General features: G+C 42.4%; 1 protein-coding gene across 11 annotated transcripts in view; it reads left to right on the top strand.

Annotated features, from left to right (window-relative positions):
• ptprk (protein tyrosine phosphatase receptor type K) overlaps positions 1-21,551 on the top strand; it is a 575,861-nt gene that overhangs the window by 502,716 nt on the left and 51,594 nt on the right. For 7 of the 11 annotated variants that reach the window (XM_033021238.1, XM_033021236.1, XM_033021231.1 and 4 more), the window contains one exon: positions 16,171-16,355. In XM_033021238.1, the coding sequence (XP_032877129.1) occupies positions 16,171-16,355 (185 nt within the window). Of the gene's footprint in view, positions 1-15,637; positions 15,650-16,170; positions 16,356-21,551 lie in introns of all 11 variants that reach the window. The other 4 variants (XM_033021234.1, XM_033021235.1, XM_033021230.1 and 1 more) reach the window with 1 other exon arrangement.

Here is a 21,551-nt window from a genome sequence, read left to right as displayed (position 1 = left end):
CATCTAAATCATTAATATATATTGTAAATAGTTGCAGCCCCAGCACCCAACCTTTCGGCACTCCACATGCCACTGCCTGCCATTCTGACAGGAATCCATTTATTCCTACCCTTTGCCTGTCTGTCTCCCAATTCCCTATCCATGTCAATACCCTACCCCCAATACCATGAGCTCTAATTTTGCCCACTAATCTCCTGTGTGGGACATTATCAAAGGCTTTCTGAAAGTCCAGATACACTATATCCACTGGTTCTCCTTCATCCATTTTACTTGTCACAGCCTCAAAAAAATCCAGAAGATTAGTCAAGCAGGATTTCCACTTCATAAATCCATGCAGACTTGGACCAATTGTTTTACTGCTATCGAAATGTGCCGTTATTACTTATTTAATAATTAATTCCAGCATCTTCCCCACCACCGATGTCAGGCTAACTGGTCAATAATTTCCAGTTTTCTCTCTCGCTCCTTTCTTGAAAAGTGGGATAACATTAGCTACCCTCCAATCTACAGGAACTGATCCTGAATCTTTCGAACATTGGAAAATGATCACCAATGTGTCCACAATCTCTCGAGCTACCTCCTTGAGTATTAGGTATTGGTTTACAAAGTCTGCGATGGTGCATTACATTTTGGTCTGTATACAATGGAGTGTAGTGCCTCTTTTCTCATCTAGCAGTGAAAATGAAAACCGCCTTTGGAGCTAGAATATGCTGAGGTCTGTCTGGATGTGACATTCTGTCAACAGATAGACATAGACTGATTTTAGATGGTGTTCCCAAGGGAAATATGGTACCTGATTGTCCCTGCAGTCTCATTCCCCTTTCAGCACCAGACCATATAGATTGGAGTATGTATCTAAAAGGGGAATGTAGAGCAAATGTGATCATGTAGATAGTCATGCTTCCCTTAAGATATTTAATCTTTTTTGTGAATGAACATAATCGCAGATGCAGTTCAAGCCATTGGATAAAGCCTCAGGCAGCACAGTGGCGAAGCGGTAGAGCTACTGTCTTATAGGGCCAGAGATCCAGGTTCGATTCTGACTATGGGTGCTTGTCTGTACGGAGTTTGTATGTTCTCCCCGTGACCTGCGTGGGTTTTCTCCGAGATCTTCGGTTTCCTCCCACACTCTAAAGACGTACAGGTTTGTAGGTTAATTGGCATGGTGTAAATGTAAATTGTCCCTAGCATGTGTAGGATAGTGTTAGTGTGCGTGGATTGCTGGTCGGTGGGCCGAATGGCCTGTTTCCGCGCTGTATCTCTAAACTAGCTAAACTGAACCACCAGGGGCAATATCTATAATCATATCTAAACTCTTCGTGCTAAGATGATACATCACATTTCTGTGAAATAGGGTTAACCAGAGTCATGGAGTTTCATGGAGACTTTCCAAAAAATATTCCCTCTTTGGTAATTTTACTGCTTGCCAAGATTTCTACCATCAGAAACCTCACTGTCACGCTGACATTCCTTGAATAGATGCTGTGAGATCACCAGAACTACCAAACGAGGAACGATTCAGTCCACAGGATAGGCAGAAGCACGGTACAGAACATGAAAGACCGTTGGATTAAATTACATTTAATTCAATACCAGAGGCCTGATAGGCAAGGCCTACCTCAGGGTGTAGATTGGTACGTGCGACTGGGCCATTAAAACCATTGTAGAAACCTTGTTAAGGGCAGGACAGGAGTGGCAGATTAGCGTTTCAGGGAACAGCTGCTATAGGCCAGATCAAAATGTTTCAAGGACAGTCTGTATTACAATTGAAGGTATACGAAGCTAGATAAATCTTCTGGACGATTAGATATATCCAAGGACACTGGAGAAAAAATTACAAGAGTCCTGGCTGAGATATATGAAACATCTTTAGATATGGGTAAGCTGCTGGAAGACAGGAGTGTGGCTGGTGTTGTGCCTCTATTTAAAAAGTATTGCAAAGAATAACGTGAAAACCATAGACCTGGAGTATTGTGTGCAGTTTTGGTCTCCTAATTTGAGGAAGGACAATCTTGCTATTGAGGGAGTGTAGCGTAAATTCACGAGGTTAATTCCCGGGATGGTGGGATTGTCATACGATGAAAGAATGGAGCGAATGGCTTTGTATTCACTGGAATTTAGGATGAGAGGATATCTTCGAGAAACATTAAATTATTTAGGGATTGAACACGCTAGATGCAGGAAACATGTTCCCGATGTTGGGGGAGTCCAGAACCAGGGACCACAGTTTAAAAATAAGGGGTAGGCCATTTTGAATTGAGATGAGGAAAATCTTTTTCACACAGAGAGTTGTGAATTTGTGGAATTCTCTGCCTCAGAAGGCAGTGGAGTCCAATTCACTGGATGCATTCAAAAGAGTTAGATACTCATTGGGCTAGCGGAATCAAGGGGTATGGGGAGAAGGCAGGAATGAGGTACTGATTGTGGATGATCAGCCATGATCACATTGAATGGTGGTGCTGGCTCGAAGGGCCGAATAGCCTACTCCTGCACCTATTATCTATGTATACATACATCTAGTAAGCCTAACATCTGTGGTAGGTAAGTTAGTGGAGGATTCTGAGGGGTAAAATATACATGGATTTGAGTAGATTAGTTGATTAGGGATATGTGGGAGATTGTGCCTCGGGAATTTAATAGAGTTTTTTTGAACAGGTAATCAAGAAGTTTGATGAGGTCAGGGCTGCAGACGATGTCTAAATGGACTTCAGCAAGGCTTTTGGTATCAGGGCGGCACAGTGGCGCAGCAGTAATGTTGCTGCCTTACAGCGCCAGAGACCAGGGTTTGATCTTGACTACAGGTGCTGTCTGTACGGAGTTTGCACATTCTCCCTGTGACAGCGTGGGTTTTCCTTTGGAGCTCTGGTTTCTGTCATTTATCTTTGGGGCTTGGATTCTGTAATTTGTCTCGAACGAGTAGGATAGAACTAGCGTGAAGAGGTGAGCATTGGATGGTGCAAAAGTGGTGGGTCTAAGGGACTGTTTTCATGCTGTATCTCTAAACTAAACACAACTAAAAATAAGCTTCCACATGGTGGGCTACTCTGGAATTTTTAGATCGCATGGGATCCAGGCTAACTGGATGTTTAATTGGCTTTATGATAGAAAGCAGTGCGTGGTGCTGGAAAGTTGTTTTCCAGACTGGCGTCTGTGATGAGAGGAGTGCCTCAGGGACCAGTGCTATTTGTCATCGCATCTACATCAATGACTTGGATGAGAATGTACAAGGCGTAATCAGTTAGCTTGCTGATGACATTAAAATAGGAGGTATTGTAGGGAGTGAAAATAGTTATCAAAGATAACAGCGGGATTTTTATATGCTAGGTTAATGGGCAATGGAATGGCTTGTGGAGTTTAATTCAGGTAAGTGGGAGGTGTTGAAATTTGGGAACCAGAAGTTTGTAGTCAAACCTTCAAACCAGATCTTCACTGGGGATTGTTGCAGAGCAGAGGGATCTAAGTGTACAAGTACATGGTTTTGTATAAATGGCGTCATAAGTAGATAGGGTGGTGAAGAAGGTTTTTTTGGCACATTGATGAAATTGGAAAGAAGTTGGGACATTATGTTACAGGTGTACAAGCTGTTGATAAGACTGCATTTGGAGCATTGTGTTCAGATTTGGTTTCCCTGCTATAGGAAAGATGTCATAAGCTGGAAATTGTGCACAGGAGATTTACGAGGATGTTGCCAGATATTGAGTGCCCAAGTTATAGTGATAGGTTGGGCAAGCTGGGTCCTTATTTTTCCTAATGCAGAGTGGGAGGAGTGAACTTATATGCGTATAAAATCATGAAGGAATAGATTGGGTAAAAGTACAGTTTTTAAGACTACGTCTCATGGGGGAATTAAAAACTGGAGGGCATAGGTTTTAGGTGAGGTGGAAAAATTTAATAGGGACGTGAGGGGGTGCTTTTTCACAGAGGTGGGTATATGAAACGAGCTGCCAGATACAATAACAACATTTAAAAGACATTTGGACAGTTACATGGATATGGGTTCATCATGAACTGGGCCAACCATGAGCAAATGCAACTAGCCTATATGGGGCACCTTGGCCGGCATGGATGACTTGGGTCGAATATCCTGTTTTTGTTCTGTATGACTGTATATTCAATGCTGCTGCATCTGCAATTTTGCAGCCCTACTGTGCAGTCACAACGACAAGAGTGTAGAAAGTCTTTGACAGATGTCGGTGATAAAGGAAATGAGTGGAAGGCAAAAATGATGGCTTCAGGTTAATTTCTGTCACTTTCAAACATCCACCAGATATTGGAGGAAAGCTAAAACTTGAATGTTTCTGGATAGTTTCTCCTTTTGCAATGTTTTTCATAGGCTTTAAACAGCTGATTATTTTTGAAATGTTAATAGCCTGGGTAGATTTTATTGCAGCCTTTTAGCCCTCTCAATATTGATCAGTGGCCTATGGATAAGATTTACTGAACATCGATTTGGTGTCATGATCCAAAGGAACTTCACGCAACACTGAGACGGCTATATTGGAAAAATAAATGTTCTTGCATCCTTTGATGACATTGGCAGCATCCAGAAAACCCGTATCTTTGGAGGATTATACAAATAAATATGGTACATTGATTGAAAGATCATACCTGAAATCAACAACAAATTTTTGTCTCAGTCCAAAAAATGTTGGCATCTCTTGACAGTTAAGTATAGAATTTTGAGATATGAGTCTGGTGCTATGTAAACAAGTAATAGGCATATGTGAATTTCATATTTAAAGTTTTTTTTAATTATATCTCGGCCGTCTTTGCTGAGTATTGTAGCTGAGCTCCCATTTGTCAGAATATTAGGGCTTTATCAATTTTTCATCTTGTTTTATTTTTTGTTTCATATCAATATTTCGTTTTGTTCATTTCCATATGAATACTGTTCTCTACACAGTTAGAATAAAAAGAATCCATTCCCTGTGGGAGAAAATGTTTTGCAAATTTGTCATCAAAAACACCCCTTGGTGGTTATTCACTGCATATTTTATGAATGGAATAGCCTACTAATAGTGTGTTTATCACAAAACTGTGAAATTATTATTTGAAGCATCTCTTGTGCTTTACTCAAGCATTTCAGTGCGATAACAGTAGTTACTGAATGACTTTCTTATGATGGCACTGATACATCTTCCCACAACTTTCCCATAATGGCCGATGCCTCGAGTACTTTGTTTGGGTGTCTGGTTGCAGATCAAAAATCTTGCTTTGAATATCACTAAGCTTCAGTGCATCTATTTTCAGAAGTTTGCCCACAGAATCTGGAGCAGCCCAATGATCTACAACATCAATATACGTCTTTGCCACATCTGGGAAGAAAACCTAAGTATTCTTCCAATGTCCACTAGATTCTTGGCCTAGACTCCTCTGAGCATTTCAAAAGCACCGGCCTGACAATGTGACAGGGAAATGAACAGGAGGATCCGATCCAACTACTTCATTCTTTTGTTTCCCCGATTCCTAATTTTAGAGATACTTACGAAGTATGAAAGGGGAAGAACTCACCAACTCCCCTAAATCTTTTATCACTCTCAACCAAGGAAAATAGCCAAAATTATGAGCGTATTTGTGACGTTTCATTTCCTTCCTTAAAATACAATGCTTTCTATTCAATTTGCATGCAATAGTGACTGACTCGGTTGTGGAGTAGTGGAGCCATGCAGATCTTGATTTATTGCCATGTCAAACAAAGCTAGTTATTCTTGAGGGAAAAAAAACACAAAGAGCTGGAGTAAGTCAGTGGATCAGGCAACATCACTGGATTATTCTTAGTCAGAACTTCAATAAAGATGTATCATTTCCTTTTGGAATCCAATATTAAGGATGCAAGGATGATCCAGGGTTTCCGCCAGCCGAGAATTTCAATTACATTGGGAGTATATGTGCATGCAGGGTGAGGGCAGGATTGGGAAAAGATTCAAACTCATACCTTTGACCTAATAACGTTGACATTCTCTAAATGTGTTCTTCTTAACTGGACATTTTAGGTGAGTTATTATATCCTCTGAGTAATGGTCAAACAAAACAGAAGCAAGGAGCCAATTTTTATGATACATGGGAGGAAAGGAAATTCAACCATAGGTCAAAATGGGGGTTTTGAACAATTAATAGTAAGATTAAACGAGAACTTACCAGTTCGAAGTTTGATCTGTATTTTATGAGGAGTAACGTTGAGGGAATACATGAAGAACCCGCCACTACGCACGTGTGTCATTCTTCAAAGCAGCGGAGTGAATCACAGATACGTGTAATGACTTAAGCATAGTAAGATTAGAGAAAAGATACCAGTTGTGTTTATGATCAAGGGTGGGAGCGGAGGGCATGTATTCCCTCAACGTTACTCCTCATAAAATACAGATCAAACTTCGAACTGGTAAGTTCTCGTTTAATCTTACTATTTTACTTCGGAGTCACGTGAGTGACTACATGAAGATTTCAAAGCTCTGTGATTCAAGCCGTGGAACGAGTCCATCATCACGTCTGCCTTGGTTTTGGGGAGAATAGTGATAACATATTAAACATCAATATGATATATATAAATAACCATAAAGTTAATAATAATTGATAGCCCCTGTTTTTTGGGGTAAATTATGGTACAGAAACTTAACAATGTTTCTGAAAAATTCCAGTTTCCATTACTGGTTAGTTATAATCCTTAGAATGTTCTTTCCGATGGCCATCCTGCAGTCCTGAGGATTTTATCCATAGGAACCTCCAATTTAAATGCTGCCGACGTTGCTGCAGCCTGGTGGAGTGAGATTTTAACCCAGTTAGTGTTTACACCAACTTATGTCAATACTATGTTAGCTATTTAGCTGGCCTGGCCTGTTATTCTTTAATGAGGCTGTCTGTCGTTGATGAGAAGTTCCTCTTCTGTGCCACTTATGGTCTGGGTTTGTTCCATGTATATTTGTAGATGTCTCACAACACAGTCAATCATCTGTAGGGTAGGCTCTAAAAAATGTTATTTTAAGGCCTGCTGACCCCTGTCTGTTTAGTTCCCTAATTCCTGAATATAGAAGTGTAAGTTGCCAGGTGAACTGGTCAAGGTATCCAGCCTTAATTTGGTAGGGACTGAGTCCTTAGTGCCGTGACCTAAGCCATCAGCATGACAGTTTTGTAAAATGTCAAAAACTGTAATGACAGCGCTGTGGCTGGAGCCCAGTTCTATAACAACGTTAAGACGATGCTGATGTCCCATATTTGGGAATACCTGGTCTTTGGGGAATTCTCATAAAAAGTGTCCCTCATAAGCTGTTGTTCCGTTCTCTTGCCATAGGTAAGTAGATGGGCCACTTCTGGCACAGTTGATGTCACTAATACTAAGCCCCTGTAGGTTAACAAAGCTTCGAAACAGGCTGGATGATGTATTATGGTTGCAACACACCTCCCATTAGTTTATGTATTTTAGACATTGTCTTTAGGTTGATTGTCTGTGGCCCGCTGTGATCATGTCCATTGCTCTGGCCGTCTGTTTTGGATGGTGCTGCATGGTTCTAATCTCATTCCCTAATACCACCTAGAACCATGGTTGGGTAGGTCAGTCGGGTACTGTTAAAAACACCAGACGCAGAGTCTCGTAGTATTTCCCTTAGTACCCCCCCCCCCCTGATGAGGTTGCCAAATTGTGTTGGCCAGATTGTTACACGATGTAGATTCCCTTTCACCCATGTGGTTGATATGTGCTACCACAGTAGTGTTGTTCATTTATAATCTAATAACCTGTTTAATATATTCCAGAGCAACATGACTTTAGGCCATGAAAAAACACCCAACATTTCCAGGTAGTTATGCCCAATGTTAGTAATAGTATTCCATCTTCCTCCACAGCTGGAGATGGAATTGGTAACACACCATCCTAGTGCATAGTATCCATATGTAGGACCATAGACTGGTTGCTGACAATGATAGGATTGGAGCAATGCCCAATGTTATCTTTCCACCATTTAGTTCCAATATGGCTTCTGTATGGCTTCATCATTCTATTGAAATGATCACCATTAATTTTAAGAGCTCATATTTTGGCCTTCTGTAAATCTTTATAATGTAAGGGTCTGAATTATGTGGCTGGAAACCATATGTTGCCAATATTCTTGCTACCAGTCTGATGGATGGTTTATCCTCATGTCAATGATTTTGCTGTATACCTCTATTAAGGTTGTAACCTCTGTTGGCAAAGTTACTGACATGAGGAACTGAGTTAATGGTGAACCCCAAATAATCCCTTTAGTTTGAAGGCTTTAATTTTGATTTAATTGGATGGATAATGATCCTAGTTTCCAAATAATTGTTAAGTGGCTGTTACCGTTTGTTCAGCCCGTCCTAAGTTTCCACACAATTAGTATGTCATCCAAAGAAGCCATTACCATTGTGTGGCTGGTTGTCATATTTTGTAAATAACCTAGGTGCTAATGTAAACACATTAGGTAGTGCTCTATACTGCTAGAGCTGAGCCATCCAATTAGATAAAAATAACGTCCGTGGTCACCTGTTATGGGTACTGAAATTGTAAGCATCCTTTGAATCAATGCTTGCCATTTTCGTTCTTAAAACGAATATACTTATCAATAGAAAAGGTTTCTGTGTAGAAACATCAGCAAATACTATAGCCCAACTTGGTGTTCTCCTCCAAATTCCTCTCTCGATATATCAGCTGGACTAGAAGATTATGTGTTGTAAAATTCTATTGTGTATCCCCGGATACTGTTTAAGATATGAGTGTCAAAAAGTTATTTATTCGATGTCTTCTCGCACCAACCTCCTTGCTTCCTTCTGGTTTTACTGTTTTCTTCTGGATCCCCGAGGCCGTGTGTTGTGGGTGTACACACCTTCCAGCATAGGGGCGATACCCTTGAGGATGATGTTTGGACGTTTAGATGAGCTCCAGTTTGGCTTCATTGTCCAACTCCTTGACCTTCTAGATAGGTCACCCCCAAATAAAAAGATTTTGCTAGGAGGTTTCAGGTTTACACAGGCCCGCATCAATCCCGGGTAGGATGTAACCAGATGCATAAATTGATTAGTTTAGTACATTCAGGGATTTACAATCCCCAGTGGCATGTGACAGCTATGGTGTCATCTAATGTTTGCCCCTGCAGTAGATAGAAAACATATGCTGGCTTCTAACCTGGTTTGTAGATCTTTCCCAGTTAGCTTTACTCACAGCTGTACTGTTGTTCCCCCTGAAACATAGACAGACATTCCCGTGTGACTTCCCAGATGGGAATGGAATTTGTCAGTAAATTTTTGGACTGCTAAATCCTTCAGTCACAACATAAGTATTCCTGTATTTCTATCAGGAAAGGACCAATAATGCACTCTATGTACTTTGTGACTAGAAAAGGCATCACCTCATTGTTACAGCTCTTACATCTGTTTACCTGTCCAGGGTTTGCCCTAGACTTGACCCCAGCACTCTTCTGACAGAAGAGTCTACTGGGGAGAGAGAAGCATGATTATAGCCCTATAGAAAAGGTGCTGCTTCCTTCTCCCTGAGTCTGTCTTTTTCTCAACCACTTCCCTGTAATAGTAGAAGTGAAATACAGCCCTGTATAAGGTGCTGCTATGGGACTTACCCACTGGAGGATTTCTTCTTGGACCTGCATCGCTGCAAAACGGTATGTTCTCGCAGGTGCAGGCCCCGCAGTGCCAATGCGGTGCAGTGTACACGGCCACTGTGCCGCCTGTATCCCCGTTGGCCTGCGGTGCTCCAAAGCGCGGTGCAGTGCTCACAGCACTGAGCCGCCCGTACTGCCGTTAGCCTGCGGTGCTCCAACGCGGTTCAGTCCCTCGGGGAGCTGGCCGCTCGCAAACCGCAGGTATGGCAGTTTTAACGCGGTGCAGTGCTTCCCGCACTGTGCCGCTCCTTCTCCTTGTGCCTGCGGTGCTCCAACGCGGTCCAGTCCTCTCGGGGAGCTGGCCGCTCGCAGCCGCAGGTCTGGTAGTTTAAACAACGCGGTGCAGTGCTTCCCGCACTGTGCCGCTTCTCCACTTGGGCCTGGGGTGCTCCAACGCGGTCCAGTCCTCTCGGGGAACTGGCCGCTCGCGACCCAGGCCCAGCGGTTCCAACGCGTACTCAGTGCTCTCGGGCACTGACCGCTTGCCGCTATTTCAAGTGCTGTGGAAAAACCCAGCACCTTCTAGCCCCTCGGACCCATGTAGTATAGGTCCGTGGGGCTGTTGTCCGAGCCGTCGGAATGATGGCTCCAGAATGCTCCACCGCTGTCGGCAACCTGCTGGAGCTGAGGTCGGCTCCAGCTGCCGTTTAAGGGAGATAGTGGTGCCCCCGGCCATTGCTGGCTGCCTGCAGTTCTGCAGACTCTCCCCAGCCAGTTTTCATCAGCCTGCCTGTAAAAAAGGTAAGTCAAGAAACTAAGTTCTCCTACCTTACTTGTTGCAGGTTCAACCCTGCCGTTTGGGAGGAACGTCCTCCCCTCGTAATGACTTGTTCACAATGTGTGTAGCGATAATGACACACATGCGTACTGGCGGGTTCTTCATGTAGTCACTCACGTGACTCCGAAGTAAAATTGAGTTTGTAAGAAGTTTGCTCATACTATATTATAGATCAGTTGATTTATCTGAAAATTTACATTGGAGTTGTAATTGAAATCTGAAGCTGGAAACACGCTCCACCTCCGTCCCGATAATATGGATGGGGGTGTGCGTGCCACCCCTAGACCTTCTGTAGTCCACAATGAGCTCCTTGGTCTTCTTGGTGTTAAGGGCAAGGTTGTTGTCAGCGCACCATGCTGCTAGGAGCTGGACCTCCCTATAGGCCGACTCATCGTTGTCGCTGATGAGGCCAATCACCGTTGTATCATCTGCATACGTGATGATGATGATGTTAGTACCATGTACAGGTGTGTATTCGTAGGTGAAGAGGGAGTAGAGGAGAGGGCTCAGCACACAGCCCTGTGGAACACCGGTGTTCAGGGTGAGGGTTGAAGAGGTGTGCTTGTCTAACCTAATACTGGACTTTCTAACCAACAGACTGGGGTCTGTTGGTTAGAAAGTCCAGTATCCAGTTGCAGATGGAGGGGTCGATGCCCAGGACGCTGAGTTTAGTGATCAGTTTAGAGGGTATAATGGTGTTGAATGCTGAGCTGTAATCGATAAACAGCATTCTCACGTAAGTGTCTCTGTTGTCGAGGTGGGAGAGGGCGGAGTGAAGTGCCGTTGAGATGGCATCCTCCGTACTCCTGTTCTTGCGGTAGGCGAACTGATAGGGATCCAATGTGGGGGGTAGGCAGTCTTTGAGGTGTGCCATGACCAGCCTCTCGAAGCATTAGTGATGATGGGAGTAAGTGCAACTGGCGGAAGTCGTTGAGGCTTGCCGCAGTGGAGTGTTTTGGCACCGGCACGATGGAGGTGGTTTTAAGGCACATGGGGACAACTGCTTGGGCAAGTGACAGGTTGAAGTTGGCAGTCCAGACGTCTGTCAGCTGCACAGCACAGGCCCCGAGGACACGCCCAGGGATGCCGTCAGGGCCAGCAGCCTTTTGTGCATTAATCCTGCTCAGTGTCGCATACACGTCGTAGGGGGTGAGTGTGAGGGGCTGGTGATCAGCAGGGAGCACAGCCTTGATGGCCATCTCTTGATTGTCCCTGTCAAAGCGGCCATAAAAGTGGTTAAGCTCCTCAAGGAAAGAGGCGTCGCTGTATGTGGGGGTGGTGTTGGTGGGTTTTATAGTCCATGATGGCCTGGATCAAATATCCTATAGCGAGCAAGATAGTCCAATCGACGAAAAAGTCGTAGTACGGTCATGGGCAAATTCATGGGTAATTTAAGGCCCCATTTCCGTAACCGCCTTCCGTCTCCGCACCAAAGATCCCATAAGATAATAGTGCAGAGACGGAAGCCGGTTACGGAAACATCCTCGTAAAAATAAAAGTTATTTGGTAAAAATCTTCTCCACATTTTCAGAATTTAGATTTATTAACACAAACTGTTCTCCCGCAATGTTGATTACACTGTGAGTCGGGTCGGGTCCAGTCCGGTTACGGAAATGGATGAAAAAAAGGCCCACGTTCTGTTCCGTTGCGTACAACACATCAGCCCATTGCATTTAGCAGGAGTGGTCTATCTTGCTCCGCTATAAGATCTTTGGCCTGGATGCCTTGCCACATGCGTCGGGGGTCGGAGTTGTTCTTGAAGTGCTCCTCGATCCTTAGCTTGTAGCTGTGCTTGGCCTTCTTGATGCCCCTCTTCAGGTTAGCCCTGGATGAACTGTAGGCTCAAGCATCGCCTGACCTGAAAGCGGTGTCATGTGCCTTCAGCAGTAGCCTGACCTCTCTGCTCATCCATGGCTTCTGATTCGGGAATGTGATAATCCGTTTGAGGGTGGTGACACTGTCAATGGTGGAGTTGATAAAGTCCAAAACGGAGGAGGTATAGGAGTCAATGCCCGTGTGGGAGTCAAGGGTGGCCTGAGCTGCAAACACATTCCAGTCAGTGTTTACAAAACTCTGCTGAAGTGTGGAGTCCGCTCCCTCTGACCAAACTTTAACTGTCCTCACTGTGGGTTTAACACGTCTGATGAGTGAAGAGTACTTTGGGAACAGGAACAATGAGAGGTGATCAGACTGTCCAAGGTGGGGGAGGGGGGCGGCTTTGTAGGCTTCAGCCATGTTTGTGTAAACTTTGTCCAGAATCTTGTCTTCTCCAGGAGACATGTAGGCGAAGGAGACATGTTGGTGGAATTTGGGGAGTACAGTCTTCAGGTTGGAGTGATTGAAGTCACCCGCAACAATGAAGGCTGCCTCGGGGTTGTGAGTCTGTTGTTTGCTAATGGCAGTATGCAGGTCTTTCATTGCAAGCTTAGCATTATCATCCGGAGGAATATAGGCTGCAGTCACCTTAAACTATGTCTATTTTATATATTTTTTGGTCAGCCTATTTGAAAACATTTCAACAATCCACAACTGAGAAATCCAGTTGAAATAAATGCTTCAGTAGAATGTTGGTTATTTGCGTCATCAAGCCATAGAGACATACAGCACAGAAACAGGCCCTTCAGCACAAAGAGTCTGCAGCAACCATCAGCCACCCATTTACACCAATCCTGCAGTATCCATTTAATTTTCTTCCCACATTCACATCTAATAAAACCCTCCTCACCCAATTATCTCCCCCACCTACACATTAGAGACAATTTATGGTGGCCTATAGGATGTGGGAGGAAAATAGAGCACCCATGGGAAACCCACACGGTCATTGTTAGAACATTTGAACTCGACACAGAGTTCAGGATCAGGATTGAACCAGGTCACTGGAATCATGAGGCAACAGCTCAACTAACAAACTTGCATAAATAACCATCATCATCATCATCGTTGAAAACATCAAGGGGCACAGTGCCTTACAATGCTGTGTACGACAGTGATCGCAACTTCTACTGAAGTGTGGATGACCGTTGGCTCGCTAGTAGCTCATCCGCCCTTTGACGGGTCTTGTTTTTGGTCCTGTTGGGGGTCCACAGCCCCCTCCTCACCAGGCAAACCAGATGGGGGAGACGGTTTAGTCGCCAACTACCCGACCATGGAGCAGGTAGCACGGGATTACATGGTCCCCCCCCCCCGATTTAAATGATTATAAATGTGGCTGATTTAAGGCAAACTCACCCAATGTCGTTGATATTTTTGCCACACTACATTGTGCCCCTTTTCTGGCCCTCTATGTTGTACTTCCTGTAATAGTTGCTGGAGAATGTTCGCAGAGAATTGAAACCAAAAGGAAAAGGTTGAAAATGCTCAGTACATTAGGAAGTGTTTGTGGAGGAAGAAACACTAATGTCACAGATGAATGACTTACAATATATCTGCCCAGTTCTAATACATACAGTGGAAACCAGCGCAGAGGACCAAGAGGTTCAGTGGACCAAGGTACTGGGAGGAAACCGCTGAGGACATGTCATAAGTGATAGGAGCAGAATTAGGCCATTTGACCCATCAAGTCTTACCCGCCATTCAATCATGTCTGATCTATTTTCCCCTCTTAACACCATTCTCCTGCCTTCTTCCCGTAATCTCTATTATATTTTATTTTGATGGGCAGTACTGTTCATTTTCGATTATTTACAGTGCTTTTAATAATTAGTCAAGGAAAAGAGAAAATGAGGTATATGTTTTCTGGAAAGATGAACTGTGGATATAAGTGGACATTGTGGATCAAGCAATGGTTTACTGTCTAATCATTAACATTGATGATCTTGGCTTATGAAGTACACCTAAAATAAATAGTTGGACTGAAATATGCCAGGCATGTGTTACTGATTATTTGATCAAGTAATACATTAGAAAAATCAGTGTAATAATTAATAATCAGATGAACTGTGTGGCTCTGTAAATTGCCAAGTACTAAGGACATTACAGTTGAAGAAGATGTCAAAGTAAGCGAGACTTAACATGTAAATTACAGTATAGCTAGTTCACTTCCGTGATACTAGAAGGAAGAAAAGAGTAGAATATTTTATTGCAGCAAAACTCTGGTGAAAAATAGCCAGTATTTTCACTGCTCTTTGACAATACTGTGAATTGAAGTTTTATAAATATATGGGTTAGGTAACAATGGTGTTAAGCTTTTTAAATAAAATAATAACAAATTAAACAATTTGATTGGTAAGTTAATTTGGAATCATTTAAAAAATATAGCAGACACAATGAATCTTTCTCTGTTTGTCAAATTTGATAGCAAAATCCTTCATCGCTTTATTGATGACCTTCATATCCATGACTTATATTGAGTAATTACTTGGAGAAATATTTTTATAAAGAGCAATTAAAGTGCAATTACATTCAATATTTAAAAATTCCTTGTTGCAGTGGAAAATCCACAATATATGCATGGTGTATATCGCTGAATGTGTTGTCCTGTGAATATCTTGCCCTGAGATGCAAAATTAATAGTTTTTTTTGTTTACGTACATTAGTTCTTATATTATCACGATAAGTTCCATCCTTGTTCTTGTTCATTGGTCAGACACAGTACAAAATCAAAAACTAGATGTATTTTAAAGGAAATGCAATGCTACAGATTTAAGTGACAAATCCAGTCAGAAGAATGAAATTCAATTTTTTTTGTTGCTATGTAATGTCATCTGCAGTCTATGATTATGTTGGAACTAAAATCCAAAATAACTGCAGCCGATCGAAATCTGAAATAAAATCCTAAAATGTGAGAAACCTGCCAGGCAAATCGCTGGAGAAAGAATCAGCAATGACCTTTCATCAGGCCATCGGCCTGAAACAATGACCCTGTTTCTTTCTCTGTGAATGCTGCCTGATCTGCTAAATATTTCCAAAATTATGATTTTGTTGGCACGTAATCTTGCATCCTGTTTAAAGGGAGCATTTTTATAAATTATTTAGTGTCATTTTGTTTTCATAATAAGCATAGAAGTTTGAGCCAGTTTTCAAGCAGTTTCAGCTTGATTTCAATTCAGTTTCAAAGGCTTCAAATAAGGCAGGCATTACCAATATATGTATAATATTTTATTCTTTGTTTGGCTATAAAGCATACATTTAAAATAAGAATGGCAATTTTTGCATTAATGGGTTTATTTACAAAAATTGATATATTTGTCAACCTTAATTCGTGTTTGTTTTTTTTACGCTGCTCTATTCTATAAAGTGCCCATTGCTGGTGAGTATTTGAAAACAATGATTTTATTCTCAACAGGATATACAGGGACGGTGTGATCTAGCAGTGTGTACGTTTGTCAATGTGTTTATCTTTGTGTCATATTTGATGACAGTCTACTTGCGATTATTTGGACATGTTATCATTGAAGTCAAAATGAACCATACCAGCTGCTTTAAGCGCTCTTTAATGGAATGCTGCATTATTGCCTTGTGTTCTTGAGTGGTTTAAATGCAGCAACTGAGAGGGGCTGGTTTTCCTTATCATCACTACATGTTTTAAGAAAATAAGTCTTATGTATTATCTTGACAGATCATTAGGCTCCCTGCACAATCATAAGGCTGAGCGGATCTTATGATAAATGCTTAGAAGCAACACAAATATATTTCCAAGTGGCCTTGTACGTCCTTGCAGAATATGCTGAAGGACAGCTCTAAAATTAAACTCCGTTTATATCCGCCATGCAATCTTTTGTCAGAAACATATGAAGAAACACAGAATAAATTTGTATTTCCTTTCCCCAGATGAAAACCACACTGTGTCAGCAGAGTCAAGCAGGTTATTGGATGTTCCCCGCTTTCATGGTGAGCCCACAGAGTCTCCGTACCAGACTGGCCAGCTCCACCCTGCCATTCGGGTTGCAGACTTATTGCAGCATATCAACTTGATGAAAACATCAGAGGGCTATGGCTTCAAGGAGGAATACGAGGTAGGGATACAAAGGAAGTCAAGATGCCATATGATTCATTTTTAGAGGATCATCTTTATTTAACAAAATAAACTATAGCACAGCAAAGCCACTGCTTTCTCATTTTTGTTTTCTGTGTGTACAATGTTCTCTCTCCACAGGGAAAACTGTAACCGCAGGTAAGAGAAGATTTGCAATTGTCCGCCTTGATATAATGAATCACGCAAATTATGAAGTTTGGAGCAGCACTCTTCCTTTTAAAATTGACACAGTAAATTTGAAATGTGAAATATCCCAGGACTGGATGCATTTCCTGTACTGCTTTCTTTCCTTGGCCTCTCATGACGGCATGCCAATCTCTGGAACTCTCTGCCTCTCAAACCTCTTTGGTTTATTTTCCATTGTATCCCAAAGGATCTTTCCATTTGCTTTGGGAAGGTATAGCTCATTCTACATTGATAGCCTGCACAGAGTATAGTGATCATTGCAGAGTCTGGGTGTTTGGAGTTCCCAACCATAATTGGCTTATATCCCACAGGTGTTAAGTTACCGCATTGGGGGATTGTTGGCATTTAGTCTGAACTTGACATGCAAGTGGACAGAGAAGTCTACTCTGGCTATTTTGTGCTGGGGCCATGTAAAGAAGTTTGTTTATGTTTTGCACACATTAATTGATTGTAAGGCTGCTTCAGCATTAAGTACAATATTAAATGGTCAACTTGTCTACAACATTGTTTGATGGAGCTTACAGTCATTCTGTAGGAAAGACTGGAAAGGACAGCTATGTTGGAATTCCTGTCTTAATGAGTTTAACACTTCACACTATAAGCAAATAAAAAACCCAAATCCTCAGTTCAAGTCACAGTTTATCAATCGTAATAATCATAACATAAAACAGTTAACATTCACATAGCTGCCTGTTTTTCTCGTGGTTTTCTGTCAGCTACTGTTTTGTGAGAAGTTCCAAGAATCAGGAGGACACCTGAGAGCAAGTGAAAAGAGAAACTAAAAATGTGCAGAGGGGACATTGTTCATCCCAAGCATTGACTATCTCTCAATGCCAGCAGCTTGGCCATCAACCCACCTCTTTCTCAACCTTTCCCTTTGCCCCTCCGATCCTTCCTCAAAGGTATTTTTCAAGGTGGCGGAGTTTCCTTGCCAGGACGAGTGCTGTGTAAAGTGTTCTCCGGAATACAGTATTTTGCATTTACTCTGTACTGCTTCACATTTCATTCACCTACTGTGTTTTAGGTTATAAGTATATGCTATCATGTTTGGAATTTGATACTTGGGCACATTTCAAGATTCAGCTTTTTGTGTCTGTTATTTCTACCATCTATTTTGGAGGTCCAATCATACAGGATTCACTGAACATCTATCTTATATAAACTACTGCACAAAACAGTGAGTCACAGTGAGTTGGCAAAACAGAGATTCTAATGATAAAGTTGTGAGATTAAAACATGAGAAGAATGAAACTCAAAAGGCACTTAAACAAAGAGTTGCAGTGAAAAAAGAAATTCAGTTTAACATGGCTAAATAGACATATAGAGTACGGATTAATAGCGGGACATGACAGAAAATCACTGCTGCTGTGGGAGTTGGGAAATAATGATCAATTTTACCTAAATCACTTGTTTCTTACATGTGTTCTTAATTAAGGTAATGATGTTGATTGCAATGGATACAATTTACAATTGAAACTATAATTGTTTCACCTGAAAGTGCAGAACATTTAATGAACAAACTATTAGGGCTACAAATCATTTAGCAAAACAAAAGTTAGTGTGCAAATATGATGCTCTTTTCCATCTGGAGACTTGAATTTCATGCATTCATTAGAAATTAAGTCGATTTTTTTGAGAATGGAATAATAATGCTTTTTTTTTTCTTTGTATGGTACACAGTGGCAGCAATATAAACCAAAATGCACATTTTTTTCAACCGTTCCAACTTTTGGCTATTGTCATATTAATATGTTTGAATGTCATGATTATTCCACTTCAAGTAATCATGATGGCATTCACTATTGACCCAGTACTGTGGTTTTACTGTCAATGTTTCCTGCAGAAGTGTACTGCTTCTGAGCAACTTCCTGTTTACAAGGTACTGCAAGCTAGAGAAACCAGCAGAGAAACAGCCACAGGTCACACAGGCTTCTCAAACCATAAAATGTAATATAAACAGAAGGATGACATATAATTTATGTTCAAAAGATTTCACAAGTTTTGGATTAGTTAGATTTTGCAACATTTGTAATTGATCCTTAAAGCCCCTGTCCCACTTTCACGACCTAATTGGCGACCTCTGCCGAGTTTGCCCTTGACTCATACTCGCAGCATGATCACCACGAGGTCATAGGAGGTCTTTGTAACTCTTCCTCATGGTTGTGAGTGGTCTCCACATACTCTGGGCCTCAAGTAGGTCGCTGCGTTTTTTTCCAGCCTGATAAAAAATGTCCACGAGTAAAACAAAGGTCGGCATGGAAAAAATTGATACTTTTTACTCGTAGGTAGGTTGTAGTAGGTCGTGATGGTAGTCGTAGGGAATCGTAAATAGTCGTGGGCAGTCGTGTGTTGGTAATTGGCCCGAGAAAAAAGATGCAAAAATGACATCATTTTATCATGTGATCGTTTTCCACTCGTAGCTAGTCGTAGTTGGTCTTAGGTGTGGAAGACTGAGGTCGAGAGGGGTCGTAGGAGGTCGTAGACATAGTCGTAGACATAGTTGTAGGAGGTCTTTTACTTCGGTGAGTCAACACGACCTTGACATTTTATTCAACTCGTCTAGGCTCTAAACTCATGGATTAGGTCGTCCAAGTGGGACAGGCCCTTAACTCATGTAGAATTATGTACTGCAGAGATTTTATGATACATTGATTAACTCTAAGGCAATTACTGGCATTTTCTTTAGGCGACACATTGCTATCATGAGGACAATTAAGTGGCGCCCATTTCAATAACCCTTGTCATTAACTGAGGTAGATTTTCTCGGCAACTGGATTGTTTTCATCAGAAAGGATTGTGTTCATCAGAAATCTTTATGTTATTTCTCTCAATACTCTTGCTTTGTCTAATATTGATGTCAGGCGCAGCACTTGCCTTTTAGATAACACATATATGGTTTACTTTGTAACTTAGGCTCCTGCATGATAATCAGTAAAGGGCAACCCTTATCCATCGAGCAGTAGCTAGATGTTTGTTGAAGTAACATCGGAAAAAAGACATCGCTACTTCTACTATAAACCCACTGACTCCCATGGCTATCTGGACTACACTTCTTCCCACCCTGCTTCCTGTAAGGACTCCATCCCCTACTCCCAATTCCTCTGTCTACGCCGCATTTGCACCCAGGATGAGGTTTTTCCTAACCAGGGCATCGGAGATGTCCTCATTCTTCAGGGAACGGGGGTTCCCATCTTCTACTATAGATGAGGCTCTCACCAGGATCTCTTCAATACCCCGTACTCTGCTCTCACTCCCCATCCCCCCCACTCGTAACAAGGGCAGAGTCCCCCTTGTCCTCACCTTCCACCCTACCAGCCGTCACATACAACAAATAATCCTCTGACATTTTCGCCATCTCCAACGGGATCCCACCACTGGCCACATCTTCCCATATCCTCCCCTGTCTGCTTTCAACAGAGACCGCTCCCTCCTTAACTCCCTGGTCAATTTGTCCCTGCCCACCCAAACCACCCCCTCTCCGGGCACTTTCCCTTGCAACTGCAGGAAATGTTACACTTGTCACTTTACCTCCCCCCTTGACTCCATTCAAGGACCCAAGAAGTCTTTCCAGGTGCGGCAGAGGTTCACCTGCACCTCCTCCAACCTCATCTATTGCATCCGCTGCTCTAGGTGTCAGTAGCTCTACATCGGTGAGACCAAGCGTAGGCTTGGCGATTGCTTCGCCCAACACCTCCGCACAGTTCGCATTAACCAACCTGATCCCCCGGTGACTCAGCACTTCAACTTCCCCTCCCATTCCGACCTTTCTGTCCTGGGCCTACTCCATGGCCAAAGTGAGGCCCACCATAAATTGGAGGAGCAGCACCTTTTATTTCGCTTGGGCAGTTTACACCCCAGCGGTATGAACATTGACCTCCAATTTCAGGTAGTCCCTGCTTTCTCCTCCCCTTCCTAGCTCTCCCTCAGCCCACTGTCTCCACCTCTTCCTTTCTTCTTCCCCCCCACCTTCACTTCAGTCTGAAGAAGGGTCTCGACCCGAAGCGTTGCCTATTTCCTTTGCTCCATAGATGCTGCCTCACCCGCTGAATTTCTCCAGCATAGAAAGATTGTAAGGCAGTTTGCACTCAGGGTGGGTGATCCATTCCTCTGAGTCTTGAAGTTAGAAGTTTCTTTAAAGATAAACAAACATATAATTTTGAGACTTGGTGTTGCATTAGCTGAAACCTCCATGAGTTTATTGGTTACAGTGGCACAGGGTTCAATGGAACAATAATTCAGCGACAGACTAGCAGTTGACCATTACTCGTTGACCAATGCCTGCTACGAATGCGGGGATTTAAATTAAGTTAATTAAAACTAGTCTGGAATAATATAAATAATGTACACTGTAATGATGATCATTGGATTATAAAACACAATTTATTTCACAGATATTCTTTTGGAATAGAAATCTAATGCTCTATCCAATTTGGGGCTTAAACGCAACACCTTAATCACACTTCTTAATCTCTGAAGATAGACACAAAAAGCTGGAGTAACTCAGCGGGACAGACAGCATATTTGGAGAGAAGGAATGGGTGACGTTTCGGGTCGAGACCCTTCTTCAGACAGAATGTCACGGGAAAGGGAAACAATAGATATGGGTGATGTAGAGAGATAAAGAACAATGAATGAAAGATATGAGAAAAAAGTAACAATGATAAAGGAAACAGGCCATTGTTAGATGTTTAGACACAAATAGCTGGAGTAACTCAGCGGGACAAGCAGCATCTCTGCAGAGAAGGAATGAGTGATGTTTCGGGTTGAGACCCTTCTTCAGTCTGATGTCAGGGGAGTGGACGGGACAGAGATAGAATGTAGTCGGAGACAGTAAGACTGGTGGGAGAATTGGGAAGGGGGAGGGGATGGAGAGAGAAATCAACATTCATACCACTGGGCTGTAAGCTACCCAAGCTAAATATGAGATGCTGTTCCTCCAATTTGCATTTAACCCCACTTTGACAATGGAAGATACTTCTTAACCTCTGAA

The sequence above is a fragment of the Amblyraja radiata genome, chromosome 5 (assembly GCF_010909765.2).
Source record: "Amblyraja radiata isolate CabotCenter1 chromosome 5, sAmbRad1.1.pri, whole genome shotgun sequence".
NCBI classification, from domain to species: domain Eukaryota; kingdom Metazoa; phylum Chordata; class Chondrichthyes; order Rajiformes; family Rajidae; genus Amblyraja; species Amblyraja radiata.
This window is presented reverse-complemented; position numbering and strand designations above follow the sequence as displayed.